A 20,465-nucleotide genomic window follows, 5' to 3' on the forward strand; every position below is an offset into this window, starting at 1 on the left:
TAGGTTTCAGCAAGTGCTATTATTATCCTCATTTTACAGGTAAGAAAACTGGCTGAGTGCCCTATCCAAGCAAGGTCACACAGCTAATAAGCATCTGAGACCCCAAGTGCGCTGTGCCATCTAGTTACCTAAGATTAATACGTCCAAAACAGAATTCAGTTTTCCCCTGTAAACTCAGCCTTATTCTGTCACAGGTAATAGTTAGCCAAGTTCATAACCTTGGAGTGATTCTCAATTCTTCACTCTTGATATATGCAATCAGTTGCCAAGTCTTGTTGAGTTGACTTCCATAACACCTTGAGTCTGTTATTTCTGTCTTCACTCATAAGACCACCACCATAGATCAGGCTTCAACCACATATTCCCTAAAACTATTAGAATAGCCTCCTAACTGGTGTCCCTGCATCCAGCCTCTTACTACACTGATTCATCCTCCACATAGGTCCAACCATGTCACTCTCTTACTCAAGAATCTCTACCAACTCTGTGATAAAATGCTGTCCTCAATTTGGCACTTAAGAAAGCCTTCCACAATCAGGCTTCAGTCTTACCTTTTTAGGATTTCACATCACTCTCCCTTGTGCATCTCCCATTTGCAGTCCAATTAAACTGGCTTGTTGGCTGTTCTCGATGTAAACATTTACTGCTTGCCCCCATGAATGTCCTTTCTCATCTCTGCCACTTAGAATCACTGCTCCTTTCAAAATTCCATTCAGGTGCCATGACTACTCCTTACCCCACAGGTTACTCTGCAATTAGTTATTTCATATATGTTCTGTATTTGCATATCTGGGTTCATTACCCCACCCCCAGCTCTTCGAGAGAAGCGACTGCTTCATTTTTGTCTGTATCCTTAGTACACTGCCTAACACACAGGATATGCTTAATAAATATTGTAGCTTGTTGAACGGAGGTGATACAATAAGAACAGCAAACCTGCCTTCAGCCAACCAAGCTGGAACTTTTCCTATGCCCCATATTTGCTGCCTCCTCAGGAGATTATCCTAACCCTCTGTTCTGCCTAAGTGGCCAATATGCTGCTCCCTAAAGCTTAAGAATCTCACTTGTTTCAGCAATAATGATCCATGAAAACATAATAAATTAAGCAGAAGAAAAGGTCCAATTTCATTCAAAGAAATCCAAAGCCCAAGTTTTATACGGCATGATTTCTGGGACAGCACTAGCAAGGGAGGGTAAGTCCAACTCAAAAGTCCTCTAGTTGTCCAAAAGATCATTTTTTAGTCATTATTATTATGTGGATAAAGACAGTGAAGCTTCACCTGACAGGATGTTTCTTGAAACAAGGAAGCAAAGATCTGGACTCACCTAAGATAGAGGTCTAAGGCAGCAGTCAAGCATGGCAAGTCAAGGAGGACATGGAGCATTTCAATGGCTGTACTGGCATCAATGAAAACAGGAAGGATAGCCACAAACTCTGAGATCAGGGATGCACTGTTCCATGCCAGGAACTAGCAGAAAAGAACAAGACTGATTGGAATTTTTAGCATATGATGGACATTGACAGCTCCAATCTCATCCTGAAAACTAAATCATTAGGATTTATACATATGGTGGTAACTTGGCATACCACTGACTGATTGGATGACTTTAGGCATGTTACTTAACCACTCCAACTATATCTAAAAAACGGATGTCCATCCTGAATAAAATTGTCACTAAGGTGAAAAAAAATCAGTGATAATACACATTATGTATGTGTATGTATATATATATATGTATATATATGTATATATATACGTATATATATGTATATATATATATACATATAGGTATACTTCTCTTTGTGCAATACACACCAAAGAGTTATGTACACAATATGTATCTTAAATACACTAAGGAAGTTTTCTACTTAAATTATACTGTAAATCATTCTGCAAAATGAATCATCTCTCTTAACATGGAATCTGGATAGGAATTATTTAAAGCAGTCTTGGTTATCCATGTTTATAAACATACATTCAGAATACTTACCTATTTAAGAACTATAAACATTAGACATGTCACCTATAAAAAGCTAATGAAGAATAATAGTGCAACTTATACACTTGGTTTTAGCCCAAAAGGTTTCTGTTCCTTGCAGGCCTTGGTTCAAGACAAGGAGGACTGAAACACATCAGCATACCTTGAAGAGGTTTGGGAAGCTTGATTTAAAGATGCTAAGGTTTCCATTGAAAAAGTGGATGTTTTCCCTGCAGAACTGGATGAACTCAAAGGCCAGCATTGAGTTGTAGAATAACTCCGAAGGGACATTGGTAAATAAATGCTGATAAACTGCTTCTGAATCAACTGCTGCTGCTTCACCTGGGAGAATACATAAGACCAAATGGTGAATTTGGAGCCAATGATTTTGGGCAAATCACCCTCTCAGGGCTGCTTGTTAGCTATTACCCTTTGACAAATCATTTCACTTTTCTGGGCCTCAGTTTGTGCATTTATATTGGAGAACGTTGGAGAACGTTCCTTCCAGTTCTAATATCTTATTTACAGTTCTGTATGTACTGTTTAGGGATGATGGTGATGAACCAAAGTTAAAGAAAAGTTACACCTTGATTGCCTTAGCTTTTAGAAGACTGGCCAGTATGGTAGAAGAGAAGTACCCATATGAAAGGGTTATGGAAAAAAGCAGTATTACTATAATATTTCTGAAATTAAGAAGAGCCAATATAACATGCAAACATAACTTTTCTTTTTAAACTTAATAAAGAAGCAATAAGGGTATTTTCTGTTGTTTTTTTTAAAGGGAACTGAAATATCTGAAAATTCTGGAAATCATTCTTTATTCTGGCAACATAAGCATTTTCAAATCCAACTGCGCTTAAATAGGAGATATAGTTATATATATGTATCTGCTAACGTGCAGCAGGTGAGAGTTGAATGTATTAAATGTTCTGTTCTTCATAGTAAAAGGACTACTGAACCAGTAGTCAGTAGGATGTTCATTTTGATGGTTTTCTATAGGCCTGTTTCCTCATCTTTAAAATGAGGAAATTAGAATGGATGATCTCTATGGTCCCTTCTATCTCTAACTCTATAATTCTAAAAATAGAACATACCTTAGATAGAATGTAGCCTCAAAGACACAAAGATGCCATGGTCCAGTCAATCTGGCCTTCTTACTATCCCACATCCTTTCTCTACAATTTTGTAGTATGCGTTTTCCAGGCCTGAAATGCAATGGACCAAATGCACCCTCACTTCCACTTCTTGGAATTCCTAGTCTCCTTCAAGACTTATCTCATGATCACCCTACTACATGAGGCTTTCTCTGGTCTGCCCCTCCCCATGTACCACCCTACCAGCTACTGCTAGTACCTTCTTTTCTCAGAATCACCCTGTACCTATTTTACATTTACCTATATAGGTACTTATTCTCTGCTCAAATAGAATATAAACTCTAGAGTACAAGAACTGTTTAAATGTTTTCTTTGTATCCCCATCTCCTGGTAAAAGTAAATGTTTAATAAATGCCTAATATGAAAGTATAGAGTGAGTCAGTCCTAGGGGTAGGAGAAAAGCACAAGCCAAGGTTTGTTCCCACATTTTGGGAAATTAAGGCCTCTATGGGATTGTTTCAGTGCCAATTTAAGTGAAGCAGCTAAAGCAATCAAGTAAATAAGGGCTCCCAAATGTTTAAAGAAATGGGGCCACAACAGGTGTGACAGGGCTCAACTATCTAAGCCTACACTAAGACTGACCAAAGTGACCAAGGAAAGAATTCAGAATGCACCATTATAAAGGAGTTACAGATTTTTAAAAATTCTGTTACTTACAAAAACATTTTCTTTATTGCTGGTTGAGTCTTATCTCAACTTATTATTTTAGGCTGTTTTAAGGATGCATTTTTATCTTACCATCAACATAATTCATAATGGCAACTTTTCTTCATGCCTACTTCAAAGGACAACATGAAGCTCTGAAAAGTCATGGGTTAGCCACCCTGAGCAAAGACCATACACGATTAGATTAAAAAGAAGAGTTGAAATATCTCACTGTGATTCAGGAAGAACTGGCTAACTGGCAACAGTGCTCGAACAGAAGCTGTGTCTCCACAAAGCCGCCCGTGTAAGATCTTTAGACAAGAGAGAGTCCGGTAGATGAAGGAAGAATCCTGCCTACAGAGTAGATCCAATATAATCACAGCTTCAACCAGACACTGCATCAAAACAGAGGACCCTCATTAGAGCAGATCGAGCATGACTTTGGTCTCCTCTCCCTGACCCTGCCCACCTTTAAGGATACTTACAGCTTTCTGCAACTCACAGTCATGTTTCTTCAGGGCTCCTAATCAAAAGGAACAAATTAAGCTCATTTACTTCCTCTAAATCATTCATGGAAAATGAGAGCACTAATTGTTCAATGAATGGAGAGTCTCAGCTCTCAATAAGCTAAATGGTTAAAATATAAGAATTCATCCTTAATTTTTTAAACCTTCTAACACAGAAGAAGCTGAAAGGTGTGGTAAAGATAGGATATTAGGATAAAAGACAGCTCTTGTCACACTTCACATAGGTGTTTTCCTAGGAAGCATCAGGAGTAGGACTGAAGGGAACATAGGAAGCAATTCACTAGCCACAATTATGAGGACTCTCTTTGCCCCTTGGGATTTCTGACTTGTTTTCTTTAAAAAACAGAACAAACCTTATGCAGCACACTGTCAATAGTAAGCAGAATTCCTCTCCTATCCCTGTCTTCTCATTAAAAAGAAACATGCATGTACATGTAAATGTAAAGAAGGTTTCTTCCTGAAGACGTTTCTGTATCCTTGCATGGAGGCATCTTAAGAACACAGCACAGTGTTCTTTATGGGCCCCACACGTAACAGAATCACTACAGCTACAAGGTGATTTAAGATACTCTTTGACCAGCTTTAATGACGTATCCATAACTAAAATAATTTGCTTCCCCTAATACCTGACTCGTAGAGAATCATCAGATTTAAAATCCAGTCCAAAAGCAGAAGCCCTGCGATGCTCCCCATGGACAGAACTACAAGTTCCAAACAGATCATAAACTTTTATGTTTCTGAAAACATGAGAAGGAGGGAAAACACAACTCACTCCGATTACTCTGCTCAATGAGTCTCTGGCAGTACTCAAAGGCATTCTCTCGCAGACGCTCCTTTGGGGGAAGCAGGCGACTAGAGGTAGAGGTAGCAGAGACCATAGACATGATAGAACCCTCGAGCTCGGATTTATCGTCTGCTGGGAAAAAAAGAATGCAGATGCCGGTCATCGACTCCACTCATATCCTCAGCCAGGGAAATACAAGCAACCAGTTTAAAGAGACAACACATGGAAACTAATAAGGCAAAAAGAAAAATGGTGAGATCCATCAAGTTTCCAAGAGAATTTAGTGACTGTAACAATTACCAAATACAAAAAGAAGCCATCTGGGTTCAAGTTTTATCCCAAACTTGGACCAATGGATCTGAAGCTTGTTTTATGTATTTTCATCAACCCGTGTCACTCATTAATCTGATTAAGAATACTTCATCAAGACCAGTTTTGCAAATTGCTGATACCCTCCAGTCCTCAAACAAATACTACTATTTTACTAATCTTTCAGAAGAAGCTGCCAAATGTTAACCATATGAGAGATCATTAATAATGCAGATTTTATTTCTGTTAAAGTCTAATAGCAATGCTGGGTCTTTAATGAGGCCTCCCAAAGCCGATACCTGAATCTGGACTGTCTGTTCCATCATTCTCACTATACAGCAGCCATTTACGCAACATAGAGAAGGCCTGCATGTTCAACCACTGATCTTCTGTATAGTGCTGGCCTACTGAAAGTACAGTGAAGAAGTCTGTGGCAACTGCACCATCTACCTCAGTGATGGGGCCAGGCTACAGGATACAAGAGAAAGAGATAGGAAGTTACAAAATCTCCGAAGTAGCATCATGTTAGCTGGTCAACATGAAGGGCAGAGTTCAGATAAGAAAAACTCAAGCAGTACCTAACAGATTACATGCTAAAAGACATAAAAATATCTAAAAAGGTATAATCCTACAGCAACATGACAGCAAGAGCAAGAGTAACAGAATCTTCAGTTGTGCAAGGAATAAGTTTTGTTTCTGTCTTATTCCTCATTCTTATTGTTAATGTAAACTCACCCTCTGTGTATTGATCATTCATCTTCTAGATGTGGATAAGAAAAACAGTATTTACAAACTGCTTTCCAACTAGAATAATTATGATAACTGACATTGGTCTTTAGGTCCAGAGCCAAAACAAAAAGAAATTATGCCATTAGTAGAGATTTAAAATACAATCCAGAACTTCAGGCGCCAAGAGTAAGGTGGGAACCCTCAGAAGCTCTGCCAAAGTCCCCTCCAAACAACTAGAAAACCACATCAGAATTGGTTTAGGAACAAGGAAGCAGCCTACTAGCCCTGCAAGAAAGAATCAGCCACCAGAAAGACTTAGTTACCACAGCAATCCAACAGCAAGGCCCCACCCCAGAGCAGGCCAGCAGCTTAACTCCACACCCAGGGGAGGCCAATAGGGATGCTCCCCTCCACCTCAAGTACAAGTCAGAAGAGAAGTCTACATCCTGAAGTCCAGTGAAAGCCTGCAATAAAACCTGGAGCCACAGGACAAGAAGCCTGGAACAGTACAGGACCAGAACCAAACTTTCACAATAAAAACACCAAGTGACAAAAGAACAGGCAGAAAAATAAGCAAAAAACAAAAACAGAGCTTGACTATAGAAAGCTGCTATGGTGACAGGGAGGAGCAAGGCATAAACACAGAAGAGGACAATAGTGTCAAAATGCTTATATGTGAAGCCTCAAAGAAAAATGTAATCTAGTCTCAGGCTCAAAAAGAATTCCTGGAAAAAAAATTAAAAAGGATTCTAAAAAATGAATTAGAGAAACAGAAGAAAAAGGGTGATACTATAAGCAAATTAAGAGAGTATGGAATAGTTCATCTGTCAGATTTATGAATAAGGGAAGAATTTAGAACCAAAGAAGATATAAAATTTAAAAATATCAAATAGATAATCTTGATTATATTAAATTAAAAATATTTTGCACAAACAAAACCAATGCAACCAATATTATAAGTTAGGAAAAATTTTTTCAGCAAGTATATCTGAAAGCCTCATTTCTCAAATACATAGAGAACTGAGTCAAATTTATAAAAATACAACTCATTCCCCAATTAATAAATGGTCAAAGGATATGAACATTTTCTTCAGATGAAGAAAACAAGCTATCTACAGTCATGTAAAAAAATACTCTAAATCATTATTGATTAGAGAAATGCAAATTAAAACAACTCACACCTATCAGATGGGCTAATATGACAACAAAGGAAAATGTTAGATAATGGAAGGAATGTGGTCAAACTGGGACACTAGTGCACTGTTGGTGGAGTTGTGAACTGGTCCAACCATTCTGGAGAGCAGTTTGGGACCATGCCCAAAGGACAATAAAACTCTGCATACCCTTTGATCCAGCAATACCACTGCTAGGACTACATCCCAAAGATATCCAAAGAAAAGGGAAAAGGACCTGTCTGTACAAAAATATTTATAGCAGCTCTGTTGCGGTGGCAAAGAATTGGAAATCAAAGGGATGCCCAACAACTGAAGAATGACTAAATAAGCTGTGGTATATGATCGTGATGGAATAATACGAGAAATGACAAGCAGGATGATTTCAGAAAACCCTGGAAAGACTTCTATGAACTGATGCATAGCGAACAGAACCAGGAGAATGTTGTACATAGTAACAGTGATACTGCTCAATGGAGAACTGTGAATGACTTAGCTATTCTCAGCAATACAACGATCTAAGACAGTTTCAAAGGACTCGTGATGGAGTCTGCTATCTACCTCCAGAGAAAGAACTGATACTGATTGAATACAGACCTGAAGCAAGCTATTTTTCACTTTCTCTCATTTTTTTCTTTCATTCGAGTCTTCTTGTACAGAATGACTAATATGGAAATGTTTTACATAAGTGCACATGTATGACCTATACATGATTGCTTACCATCTCAAGAGAGGAGGGAGGGGAGGGAGGGATAGAATTTGGAACTCAAAATTTTAAATTAACAAAAAATACAGTCCAGAGTTGTAATTAGTATTTCACTTCTCCAGGTTACTGAGGCTCAGTGATAGTACATACATCAACTCTAGAACACTGGCAAGACAAGAAGATAAAGCAATAAATAATCTCTATCAGTTTAAAAAACTAACTAAGCTATCCTAGGCTCAGGGATTCATAAAAGGGTGCAAGCAAGTGGCTCTCAAGCTTACTCAATGATCAGACACCTAGACTCTGAAAGCACCATGACCTACCTGTCTTGCCCAGGGATTAGAGAAGAAGCCTCCAGATGTCTGTGCAACTCCTTGCTGGATACTTGCATAACGAAGCCAATCAATTAGCCTTTTGTTGAGGAAATTTATCTGGTCTACCAGGGTTGAGGGCAGAGGGAGGAAAAGTAGAGGAAATCTATCAGTTACATAATAATTTCATCCTAAACAGAGATTTATGAGATAAACTAGAACCTATTAAAACTGTCCTCAGAAGGAAAACAACTATTTCAATCAAATTTTAATCAACTCTTTCTGAATTTTCATACTCTTTCTTCAAAATGGCACAGGGTGAAAAAGACTGTTAATACAGTCTTTTAATACATTCACCTTAATTTAAATTCTTTGGAGTTCTATATGTATTTTCTTTAAAAGGATTCAAACACACAAGAGCTTTCTTCTCCTTTACACTAATAACCGGCACCAAAAAAATTACTGAGGAAAAAGTGTCACCACACAGAGAACCCATTTTTACCTTCCTTGAGGACTTTTGGTGAGAGGGTAATGACCTTTGACAAGACAGGAAGGAGATATCTTAAGCTCTGTCCCTCAGGTTGTCGACCTTCAAGGACTTTGGTAATGCGCAGCCCCACATCTCTGACCTCATCCTTTTTGTCGCCCTTCAAATCAAACAGATTAAAAAAAGATGTGTTTCCCTGGCTTCATAGTTTCAAACAACTGCTACACCTTCTTATCTGTTCATGAAACTCCCTATATCTTTATGATAAACATATATGTCCCTCGAGATCTTCTCTGCTGGAGACTGCAGCAAGAAAAAGGGCCATTGAGAGAAAAGGACAAGTAATTAACACACATGAAAACCAAAAGGCCACAGGGATCTTTTCCTGCAGAATAATCATTATTATCCCAGCTACACAGGGCAAGCAGAAAAATCACACATCCCAGTCTATCAATGAGTCAATCTCACTCTTTGATAAGAAAGCTACCCCAAAGAAAAAGCTGCAGTTTGACAAGGAATACATTAGCAATTTGGTGCTATTTTGCATTTGAAGGCAACTTGTAATTCTAGGTGGAAAGTAAGTCACCTGTGGTAGCTCTGGTGTCCCAATGGCATGAAATAGGAGTCTATCTTTGTTAGGTACCAAGGATACAGCTAACAGAAGGAAATCAATGATTTAATGGAGTAATTCCAAACAATATCCTAGAATAAGGTGTTGTAAATGCTACACATTTGGGGTCAAACAACACTAAGATGGAATTTAAAATACTATTCATTTTTAGATGCAGTTAAAAAATGAGGACCAAAATTGGAATCATATTGAATGGTTAGATAAAGTGTGACCTTCAGCTTTATGAGAAGACAGATGCCAAATGTTTCAAAAGTTAATACTAGAAGGATCAAATAACTTTCCCCTATGCCAATGCTTCAGGAATCTTTCTCTAAAGCAAAAAGCCAACAAAAATCTGTGAAGTGGCATTCCAGAGCAGCCACTTTGGAGACCTATGTCACTTTCTGTGCACTGCCTATAAAAGCTTTTAATCTATAAAAATATCTGAAATTCAAAGATTTGATACGGCTATACTGAAGGACACAAAAATATAAAAAGCCCATTGCTTTAAAGAGAAACTAAACAGAAGGAAAAAATGGATGAAGAGTAATGAAATCCATCCTCCCAACATGTACAATCCACTTCACAAGCACTATCTTCTTATTTATTTCTTTAAATATCGAATATAAAAAGTTCTAAATAGGCTGGATAAAGTTTTTAGGAAAAAAATACTAATACTGAATGAAGATAAACTGACTGCCTTTTTGCCTGGCTAAAACTTGATGAATTATAAAAGTACCACCTAGATGAAAGCACAATAAATCTAAATTAACAGAGACTAAGTGCAAAGCTCTACCAAGATACTGCCAAGTTAAGAAACAAAGATAATCAGTGTCTTAGTTTTGAGGGGTTGTTTATTTTAATTACTGGAGTACACTAAACCCAGATAAAATGACTTTAAAACATGAAAAAACAAAACAAAGAGTAGCAGTGAGGTACTCTCTTGTATGCTGTAGGATACACACATTTGTATACATATTCTAACTATATACTCTTCTCAAGACTCTTCAGGGCCAGTCTGCCAAGTGACTTAGATCTTGCTTAAGTAGAAGCATGTACAGAAGAAGACTGACTAGTCCACATAGCTCAAAAGAGAATTTATTATGGAAAGTAAGTCCCAAATGGAGTCTTAAATCTCTTTCACACTGGGGAGCTACAGTTCCAGTTTCCCTGATGAGAGGCAAAGTCAATCTTTCTTAGCCAGTACTAATCTCTAGCGCCACCTGCTGTAAAATTAGTTTTCTGCTTCTAAGTAGGTGCTCGAACAACATCCAAAAGTCCCTGAGAGCCTAAAGGATACACAAAAAAATGATCTATTTTTTCCCTTAAAACCACACACATTTCTAGCTCTTTCTATGCAGTGTAAGTAGCAATGGGCAGTAGAGGGATTAGATCACTATTCCAGAAGGCAGAGTCATCTGTATAGCTCACTGAACTTAATAGTTGATCTATAAGAAAAGGTGTCAGAGGGAAAGGCTGAGAGAGATCAATCTTTCAAAATACTTTTAAGTTACTTCATAAAATGAAAGTTTAAAAATTTCCTTAGAAGTATTAAGAAAGTGTAGGATATAAGATCATACTATCACAACTAAATTAAATAACTTAGGTTACCTTAGGTTACCTGTGCATGGAATCACTGAAGAATTCACTTTAAGTTACAGTGATATATCTAAATATTTAAATATCTAAATTTCAATATATACTCATTACACACAAAAACTGTTTTTAAATGGACTCACCAAAAACATGTTATTGTCCTTCTTGTATGAGTCATAATATAAAGATCACCTTTTAAATAAAAAATTTCCCACTACTGATTACTGCTCACATTAAACAATTATCTACAGAATTAGCCTTGCTAATTGACAGGGATTGTCTAGTTCTAAGATTTATAGTATCATAGTTAGGACACCACGATTTGTATATTTATATATGCTTATATATGCTTTCGTGTGTGTGTGTGTGTGTGTGTGTGTGTGTGTGTGTATAAAACACATTTGTATTTACTATTTATTTGTTTATTAAATGTTTCTGTATGCTTCATTCCTTCCTTCATGGATCCTCTAAAAGCTACACAAATAATGTCACTTTCCAGCAAATAGAAATACTGATTTCCTAGGAGTGGGAGGGGTAAGAGATTTCATGACTAACAGCACAGGCAGGAAGGGAATCGAACTTCCCATTGTGTGCTCTAAATAAATTGGAACAAAACATGACTAAGCAGAGGGACAAGCCACAAAAAGAAAAGTTCAAGTTACCTGAGCCAGAAGGACTGATGACACCAAGCTTAACAGCTTTGTATTTTGGATGTGGTCATAAAACAATGTCAAGTTCTCAGAAGGTGATATTTCTCTCACAATGGCAGCACAGAGAACCTGAACCTGTTCAGGGGATTTTGGAAAATACAATGCTGACAGCAAAAGCTCCACAAATTTCTTTTCAAGTCTGTAAAAACATAACCATGTCAAATTGAAACTAATGCTCGTACTCTGTATTTCAGATACTAACCTACGCCACAAACTAAGACTAGTGATGATCCATCCCTTGGACTTTTATATGACTTTCACATACTCAGGATTCTTGATCACTCATTATAATGCATTAGTTTGGGAAAAAAAATAAGCCCCTTTGGGGGAGAAGAAATAAATCACCAAAGACAAAAAGGCCTAACTTATTGCCTTGAACCCAAATATTCCTCAACTGTGAAATGGGGCATGATGACAAAGGTTCTGGAAAGCATGTCACGAAAGGAATATCTGAAATAATTGGGGGGGGGGGGGAGGTGGAATTTCGAATGGAAAAGAGAAGACAAAGGGAGATATAACAGTCCACCTTCAAAGACTAGAAGAAATGATTTGTTCAGTGTTGCTCCAGAATGATTTCAGAGTGGTACGATTTCTGAAAATTGACACTAGTGAGATCGATAAATGCTTTATACATTACTTAGTGAGGCAGGAAGAATACTGGCTATTTTTACTCACTTCCTAGAATATTTTGTGGCTGAGACAATGAGGAAAAGTCTTTGCAAAGAGGCAATGGTCTCATTTCCTAAGTCTTCCTTTTGAAGCAGTCCTGTTATACGTGAACAGAATTTCTTTAGTTCTTCATCCTGAATCTCCCTGAAAAGAAAGAAGATGGTAATATGTTAAGAATTCAATCAAGTAATACAAAACTGTTGACCTGAACAGCTATATTACATCAGCTTTCTAATAAAACACAAAGTCAAATATATTTACAATGAAATCATTCATGATAAAACATTGAAACTGTTACTGAACACTAAACAGTAGGCAATCAAATATACACTTAATTGACTGACTTAAACCACCTTTCTGCATGGCTCATTTATCAAACTTTATACTAGGTATTTTGGAAGAAGAACCACTATTTAACATTTATTAAAGGTTGCCTACAGTTAACTCCTCATTAATTCAGACCACAATAATTTATAAGTTTATGGCAATTCAGGCATGATAATGAATTTTTAAAAATGAAAAACTTCTTCCTCCACACATTTTAGGGTGATACTTAAAACAAATTCTAAGATTGGGCACCCTTTCCTCGAGTGCAGAAGACTCTTTCCAAGGATGCAAAGATCCTTTAAATTTCTCTTCAGTTTCTGTATTCACTCATTAAATTTAAGGTTAGATCAATGTGAATTGAGTTTGCGTAACATTATTTTACTTAAAAGTAGAATGATGCTGATGAGCTAGAAAAAGAAGCTTCAAAAATAGAGATAAAAACAAGGAATTTCTAATTTGCCATAGTGTGTTAGTACAGGATTTGCAGCTGGAAGGGACATTTCATATTTATATAGTCAGCTCCCTTAGAGTTTCCTTCCTCTCACCCATTTTAGAGGTGAGGAAATTAAGGCTCAGAGAAACAACATTATATTCCTAAGTTAATACAAATAGCAAATCTGTAATTTAAAAAAACTGAGGGCTGGGGAGGAGCTTATGCTAACAAAACTAAGAACACAAAAGAATTAGAGGAATGTCTTCAAAAATATTAAATACATAAACCATCAAAAGACTGGTGAGAGATCTCAAATAACCCAATTTCAGAGCAGGAAACAGACACATAAAATATATATACATATACAAAATATACAGGTAGATTAAAAAAACTACCAAAGAAAAAGATTCCCCAGACATGACCAATTTACAAGAAAATTCTATCAAACTTTTAAAGAACAGTTAGTACCCATGCTTCACAAATTATTCTCAAAAATTAAGAATGAATGCTACCAGAATCCTTTTATGAGACAAATATAGTCCTAATATCTAAATTTAAGTCCAAATATTGAAACTTAGGAAAAGATAAAACATGGAAAGAAAACTATAGGCTAATATTACCAAAGAATATTGACTCAAATTTTAGATAAAATCCTAAAGAGATTACAATGCTTAGTATCTAAAAAATCATTCATTATGATCAAGTGGGATTTATACCAAGGATGCAAGGGTGGTTCAACACTAGGAAAACAATTAACATAACTAATCATAACCCAAAATATCCCAAGCCACATGATCATTTCAATAGATGCAGAAAAAGCTTCTGACGAAGTTCAACACTCTTTTATGCCAAAAAGCCTAAAAGCAGAGAGACCTTTTAAAAAATATTATAAAAAACAATCTATTCAAAATCAAAGCAAACATCATATGCAATAGGGATGAACCTCTTCCAGTAAATACAGGAGTGAAGCAAGGATACTCACTCTCCTCATTATCATTTGATACAGTACTGGGAGTATTACAATAGCAATAAGACAAGAAAAAGGAATAAAGACAGGTACAGAGCAGATAAAACTAACCCCAAGAAATCAGCAAAGACACTAATACAGACAAGCTTCAGCAAAGCTGCAGGCTACATGTACATATCCTCATGTACACATACATAAACACACATACATAGATACATATGCATGAATATATGTGTATGTGACAAAACACAAGACAAAATAATAGAAAGGAAAATTCCATTCCAAATAAATACAAAATGCATAAAATATCTCGGAATCAATCTTCCAAAGCATGCAAAAGACTTATAGAGATTCAATTACAAAGCATTCCTTAAAGAAGAACAACCAAAATATCTGGAAGGATACTCAGGTCATGCCAATATAATAAAAATGACCATATTACCAAAATTAATTTATACTTTTAATGCTATACCAATCAAATAACCAAGAAGAAACTTTATAGAGCTTGATAAAATAATAACAAAATGCACTTGAAAAAAACCAAAGATCTAGAATATCACAAGGGAAATGATGAAAGAGAGAACAGCACTTCCAGACCTCAAACTACATGATAAAGCAGCAGTTATCAAAACCATCTAGTATTGGTTATAAAACACATCAATGGAACTGACTAGACAAAGGAGAGTCAGAAACAATGTAAGCTCCCTAGGGAAAAATTGCATATTTGATAAAAACTGCTGGGAAAACTGAAAAGCAGTCTGGCAGAAATTAGGTTTAGTGATGGAAGTTTGTAGAATTAAAAATAATGGGACAGACCACCAAGTATTCAGTAAGGGTAACTTGTGAGAATTTCCCAATGGGGTCTGGTCTCCCCGCACTCTAACCACCTATCTGACAAACCAGGTAAGCAGAGGCCAGAACTATTCCTGGCATTGAAAATGCAGATTGGAAGCAAATATGCCTCACTGTAGCTTTGTTACAGACGCCCTGTGGCAGATTAATGGATTAGAGACAAGAGTTCTACAAGACAGTCATGAATGATTTGGTTGCAATGTGTGTCACTGGCAGGAATCATTCATTACATCAACAAAAGATAGAGTGGGCCTGGAATAACATGAGAAAGTGGCAAACTGTCCAAGAATTATCTGAATTAACATAAACTTTTAAATTAGTGTGGTCTGAATTAATGTGGAATTAACTGCAGGTAGTCCTTAATAAATATTGTGGTTCTCCTGCCAAAATACATAATATGAAGTTTGATAAATGGGCCATGTAGAAAAAATATTTCAAGTTAATCAATTACGTACTTATTTGATCATACCACATGTTCAACAATGATTTCATTGTAAATGTATTTGTGTTTTATTAGAAAATTGATATAGTTAGTCAGGTCAACATTTTTGCATTACTTGAGTGAATTAAAAAATCATAGGTTTTGTGATGGATGAAACCTTAGAGATCATTTATTTCAATCTTATTTTAACAATGATTTGTCCAAGACTAAGCAACCAGTATGTCTTAAAAGAGTTGATTATGTTCCAAGTCTTCTGACTCCGAATCCAGGGCTCTTTTCACCACAACTCCACCAAACAAATGGCAAGTGCTGGATCATCTCTGCCACTATCTATTTCAATTCTTAGATGGAGGAAATAAGCTGTGGATATGAGTAAATCCCTGAATGAAATGTATCTGGATTTTCAATTTTCTTGCAAGATTTCACACCAGCAATACTGTTTTGTCATATTTATCCCTCCAGACTGCCCAGACTCCACAGGATGGGAGAGCCAGTAGCAGAGGCTCTTCCCCACTCGTCAAACTCTGGGTGTCTAGATCTCATGGTTGAAGAAGATAGTTGTTCAAACCTCGTGGATGAGTCCACTGCCAGATATATATATCCCAAAGGAGGTCACAATAAGAAAAAGGGTCCTATATACACTAAAACATTCATAGCAGTAATTTTTGTTATAGCAAAAAATAAATGGAAAAAAAAAATCAATGACCATCAATTGAGAAATGGCTAAACAAATTACTATATATGAACGTAATGGAGTATTGTAAAAAACTATAAACATGATGAATACAGAAAAGCATAGATTTATAAGATGTGATGCCAAATAAGTAAGCAGAGCCAAGAAAAAATATTCAAAATGATAACTATGTAAATGGAAGGGATGCCCACAAAACAATCAAGAATGAATGTTGCAAAATTACAAAGAATTAGTATGGCTTCAAAGACGAGATATGAGAAGACATCCCCACCTTAACTCCTTTGCAGACATAGTTGTGATACGCTACATCTATTTTCAGACTTTTTAAATATACTTTTAAATTTTGCTGATCTTTTTTTGTTTCTTTAAAAATATTATTTGTTGTATGTGATGACTATGGGAGAGGAAGAGGAAAATTTTGGTCATGTTAAAAAAAGATCAATAAAAAATTTTTAAATAAATTTTTTTTTTCAACCATTCATTCATTCATGTATCGGACTCAGGAAAAAAAATGTTGGGGCATTTCTCTGGATAAAGACATCTGAATAGTCAGGTTCTTGATAAACCAGTGTTGGGATGAATTTTATTTATTGATAAGAAGTACAACATGAAATCTGATGCACAGATAAAAGGAAGTTGTTGCAATGCTAGAACCATAGGGCAAAAACTGAAGGGAAACTTCTTGAGGCCAGGAAAGTGGGAAGCTTACAACTTGAGCCACAGTGTAAACAAGTGTAAATTCACCTAACAGTAAGCGTAAGGTACTATATTTAGGCAAAAAGAATACGAACTCTACTAGTGACATAAAGCCTCAGTTAATGTCCACAAAAGATTTAGGAGTAAACTGCTATCTATTGTTCAATATACAAATAAAGTTAAAATAAAGCTTAAGAGGGATGAACATAAGACAAAAAACATCATTATATCCCCTTCCTTTTCCTTATCGCCCTCTCTCCCCCACTTTACCCCTGGAACTACACACCTGAAACACTGCGATTCTGGTTAAAAGGTATGATGGAGAATCTGATCCAAATTATCAACATCATCGTTATCATCATCAGAATAAAAAAGCTATTGATATGAAGAAAAAGACTATTCAGCACTGAAAGATGAAGGCTGAGAGGATATTACTGAAACTTATAAGATCATGAAAGCTCAGCTTTAGAGGGTATTTTTAACAAATATTACACAGCACAGCCAGTAAGGTACTGCTGGAAATATTTGTCCTTATTTCAAACTTTAGGATGACTTAGGTCCCGGGTTAACTATTTTCTTGTCACTAGGCAGTCTGGTGAAGTCCACGGACTCTCAGAATAAAGCTCTTTAAATGTATAAAACACAAGGGATTACAAAGGAGGCCAATTATATTGAAATACAGCTGTCAAAATATTTTTTGAAAAAATAAGTTCACTGAATCTCACATTAAGAAACACTGGAAGATTAACGAATACATCAAAAAACTGTAAGGGAAACTACAGATATTTTGGGGTCCCATGATTAATCATTTGAAGTGACCACATACCTTTTCAAAGTACACAAGGTTATTTACTCAACAGGCTAACAAGCAAAACATTATCTGTTCTTATTTTGAAAATACACATGTATTCATTTTGGTTTCTTTAATGACTCTTTCCCGTGGACCAAAAACAAAGGTAACTAAGTGGACAGATGGCTCAGCTTGGAGTCAGGCAGGCTTGAGTTCACATCTGGGCTGGGCGCTCCAACGTGATCCTAAGCCAGTCACTTCCCTTCCCTCAGCCTGAGTTTTTTCTAAAACGGGATTTATAACAATCAAAAGAATCTGCCTTTTCAGGGCTCTTGTGAGAATAACATGAGATGATTTTGTAAAACGCAAGCCTTAAAGGACTACGTAAGTACAACGAAGAACTGCCCTTGAGATCGGTGAGAGCTGCGTTCAAGGTCTACCTCTATCTAACAGACACCAGGTGTGTGACCACGAAAAAGTCAGTGAACCTGACCCCCGTTACTCCTCAGTCACACATCTGCACCGGGGCAGGCTAGGTTTCTAGGTCACGTGGTCCTAAGCGCGAGAAAGAACACTTTACTTGACACAACACTTTGACACACTAATTTCCAATGCCTTCGGAGGCCTTCTTTACATGCTTCAGTAAAACGGAAACAGAACTACGACTTCAGGGTTTTACGCGCCCCGAGTCTGCGTTTCTAACTGGAGCTGCGGACGCAGGAGGACGGAGGAGGCTCCGGGCTCGGCCTCACGGCAAGGCCCGCAACCTCTTCCTCCACGCAGGAAGGCCGCGAGGTCTAGACCGCGACGGACCCTAGGCCGAGTGAACACGGCAAGCTTCCGGCGGTCAGGGATCGTTCCTTCGTGTGAAAGGGCAGCCTCACAACCGGAGGGATTTGGGGCGCTGTCTACACCCCCCTTTCCGACGCGGGCGCAGCGGTCAAGCGACGGCCCCTTGCGGCCCTACACGACGCCCAGCGGGCCTCGGGAGCGACGGTCCGAGGCAGGAAGCCTCGCCCCAGGCGCGCACCCGGGGGCCAAGGCTCCCGCCCCCCAAGGGCCGCCCCCCCCTCCCCGCACCTGGCTTGGAGGAGTAAACTCTCAGTTCCAGCCGCGAACATCTCGCAGCCAGCGGCTGGGGTCCACGGTCCCGCCCGGACACCAAGCGGAACAGCCTACATCCCACGAATCGCTTCCGCCGGAAGAAGACAATCTCGTGAAGCCCATTCGCGCATAAGGGGGAAGGAAGGAGGAGCCTCAGTCCGAAAGGCGGGGTCCGGTTGTCACGTGACGCGCCTGCGTAAGCTCAGGGGGACCGACTGTACTCCTAGGAAGCACGGGAGCCGAGAGGCTGCTTGCGGGGAGACCTTGGGGACCTCGGGGACCTCGGTGTCCTGCCCTTCGCCGCTTCACCAGTCCGGCTACCTGGCCCGAGCCCTTGGGAGAAAATGCACTGTCGTCCATGGCGACCGGGACGCTTAAAAGTCTCATGCACCCGGCAGCCTTGTAGGAAAAGCTTCGCCCCGCCCCCCCAGGCCCGCCTCGGCCCCACCCTCCTTCCCGGTGCCCTGCGGGAAGGGCGGGAAGCGCCAGCAGGCCTCGGGGCCCTTGGAGCCCCTTCTGTGCCCCCCCGACTGCCTGGCCGGGGCCTCGCTTGACCTCTGTAACGTCTTCGCACTTACGCGCTCCCTCCACTCCGGCCCCGCCCCGACCCGGTGCACGCCCTCCTAGCCCCGCCCCGGGCTGGTACAATTCTTAGCGGGGGTCCCAGCGTCCTCCTGGCCGCCGCCTAATTAATTAAATAAAGCTTCGCGAGAACGGGTCTGAGGGCTCGCAGGGACCACGCGTGACCCCCTCCGCCCGCTGCGCTGGCTGTGCCCCGGCCATGCCGCTCCCTTCAGATCTCGGCTCGTCTCCACCTTCGGCCTTCTTCCCTTGTGATGACCTCCGATTTATTCTGCAAATGTATCATTTGTAATGGGGGAGAGGGGGGAGAAGCCGCAATTCTGGTGCAGCCCCCGACGGACGGCCCGCGCAGAGGTCCCCGACCTCCCCCGGCCTGCTGAACGACGCCCCGCATGCAAGGGCGTGATGAAGCGTGCGGCCCCATCCGTCCTGCCCTTGGGGAAGGCCCCCGCCGCCCGGTCCGCAGAGGCCGCCCCTCCTTGTCCCCGGCCCTGAACGGGGACCCGCCTTGCCGCCCCAATACTCCCCTTCTGCCTTGGCCGTACCCCCCTTTTCCCGGGAGATGCTTGACTTTTCCCTCCTCGGCTGCTGCAGAAAGCTGCTGGCTGACGGTGCACCCCGAGTGGCCCTGAAAGGGCGCCCGGGAATCTGGACCTGCTGGCAGCAAGAACGGGCTCCCCAGCGCCCCAGTGAGGGTCTTCACCTCCCGTGTGCCATTCTGCCTCTCGAGAGCTCGAGGATCCTCTCCCAGGGCAGGGTTGCACCCTGTCTCCCCCCTGCTGTGAGCCACCCGGGCGGGTGATACGGGGGTGGCTTTGTCCCCTCTTGGTACCCCCACTGGTGACTCAGTGCCTAGAGCCTGGGGTATAACTCCTGCTGTGCCTAGGAAGGTGCTGTAACCTTCCAATATGTTTCCCAGCTAGATTAGCAACAAGGATGCGCTGAGAAGTTGGGATTCTTGTAAGCAGATATTTTTCTGTGTTATACTCAAATGAAAAAAGCATGAAAAATGATATTTTGGTTCATCAGGTGCCGTTTTTAATTGGTCTTAAGAGCTTTAACATTTTCTCTAACTAAAGATAATCCATTTTTCTCCTCTGAGGCATCCCTCCATTTTCCTGATCAGACGACCTAACCGATTATCTAGTGTTGATTTTTTTTTTAAAGTCAGGGATTGGAAAAATATGGC

At 39.4% G+C, this 20,465-nt stretch overlaps 1 protein-coding gene across 2 annotated transcripts in view; it reads right to left on the minus strand.

The window, feature by feature from the left end:
* AP5Z1 (adaptor related protein complex 5 subunit zeta 1) overlaps positions 1-18,808 on the minus strand; it is a 31,701-nt gene extending 12,893 nt beyond the window's left edge. Inside the window, exons 1-11 of one of the 2 annotated variants that reach the window (XM_072597673.1) lie at positions 18,671-18,808; positions 12,396-12,533; positions 11,673-11,859; positions 8,820-8,964; positions 8,330-8,442; positions 5,699-5,867; positions 5,079-5,219; positions 4,265-4,302; positions 4,012-4,174; positions 2,144-2,322; positions 1,327-1,469 (exon numbers count right to left, since the gene is read on the minus strand). In XM_072597673.1, the coding sequence (XP_072453774.1) occupies positions 1,327-1,469; positions 2,144-2,322; positions 4,012-4,174; positions 4,265-4,302; positions 5,079-5,219; positions 5,699-5,867; positions 8,330-8,442; positions 8,820-8,964; positions 11,673-11,859; positions 12,396-12,533; positions 18,671-18,711 (1,457 nt within the window). In that variant the 5' untranslated portion in view covers positions 18,712-18,808. Of the gene's footprint in view, positions 1-1,326; positions 1,470-2,143; positions 2,323-4,011; positions 4,175-4,264; positions 4,303-5,078; positions 5,223-5,698; positions 5,868-8,329; positions 8,443-8,819; positions 8,965-11,672; positions 11,860-12,395; positions 12,534-18,670 lie in introns of both variants that reach the window. The other variant, XM_072597672.1, reaches the window with a different exon arrangement.
* Positions 18,809-20,465: the final 1,657 nt, after the last annotated feature.

This window comes from Notamacropus eugenii, chromosome 3 (genome assembly GCF_028372415.1).
Source record: "Notamacropus eugenii isolate mMacEug1 chromosome 3, mMacEug1.pri_v2, whole genome shotgun sequence".
NCBI classification, from domain to species: domain Eukaryota; kingdom Metazoa; phylum Chordata; class Mammalia; order Diprotodontia; family Macropodidae; genus Notamacropus; species Notamacropus eugenii.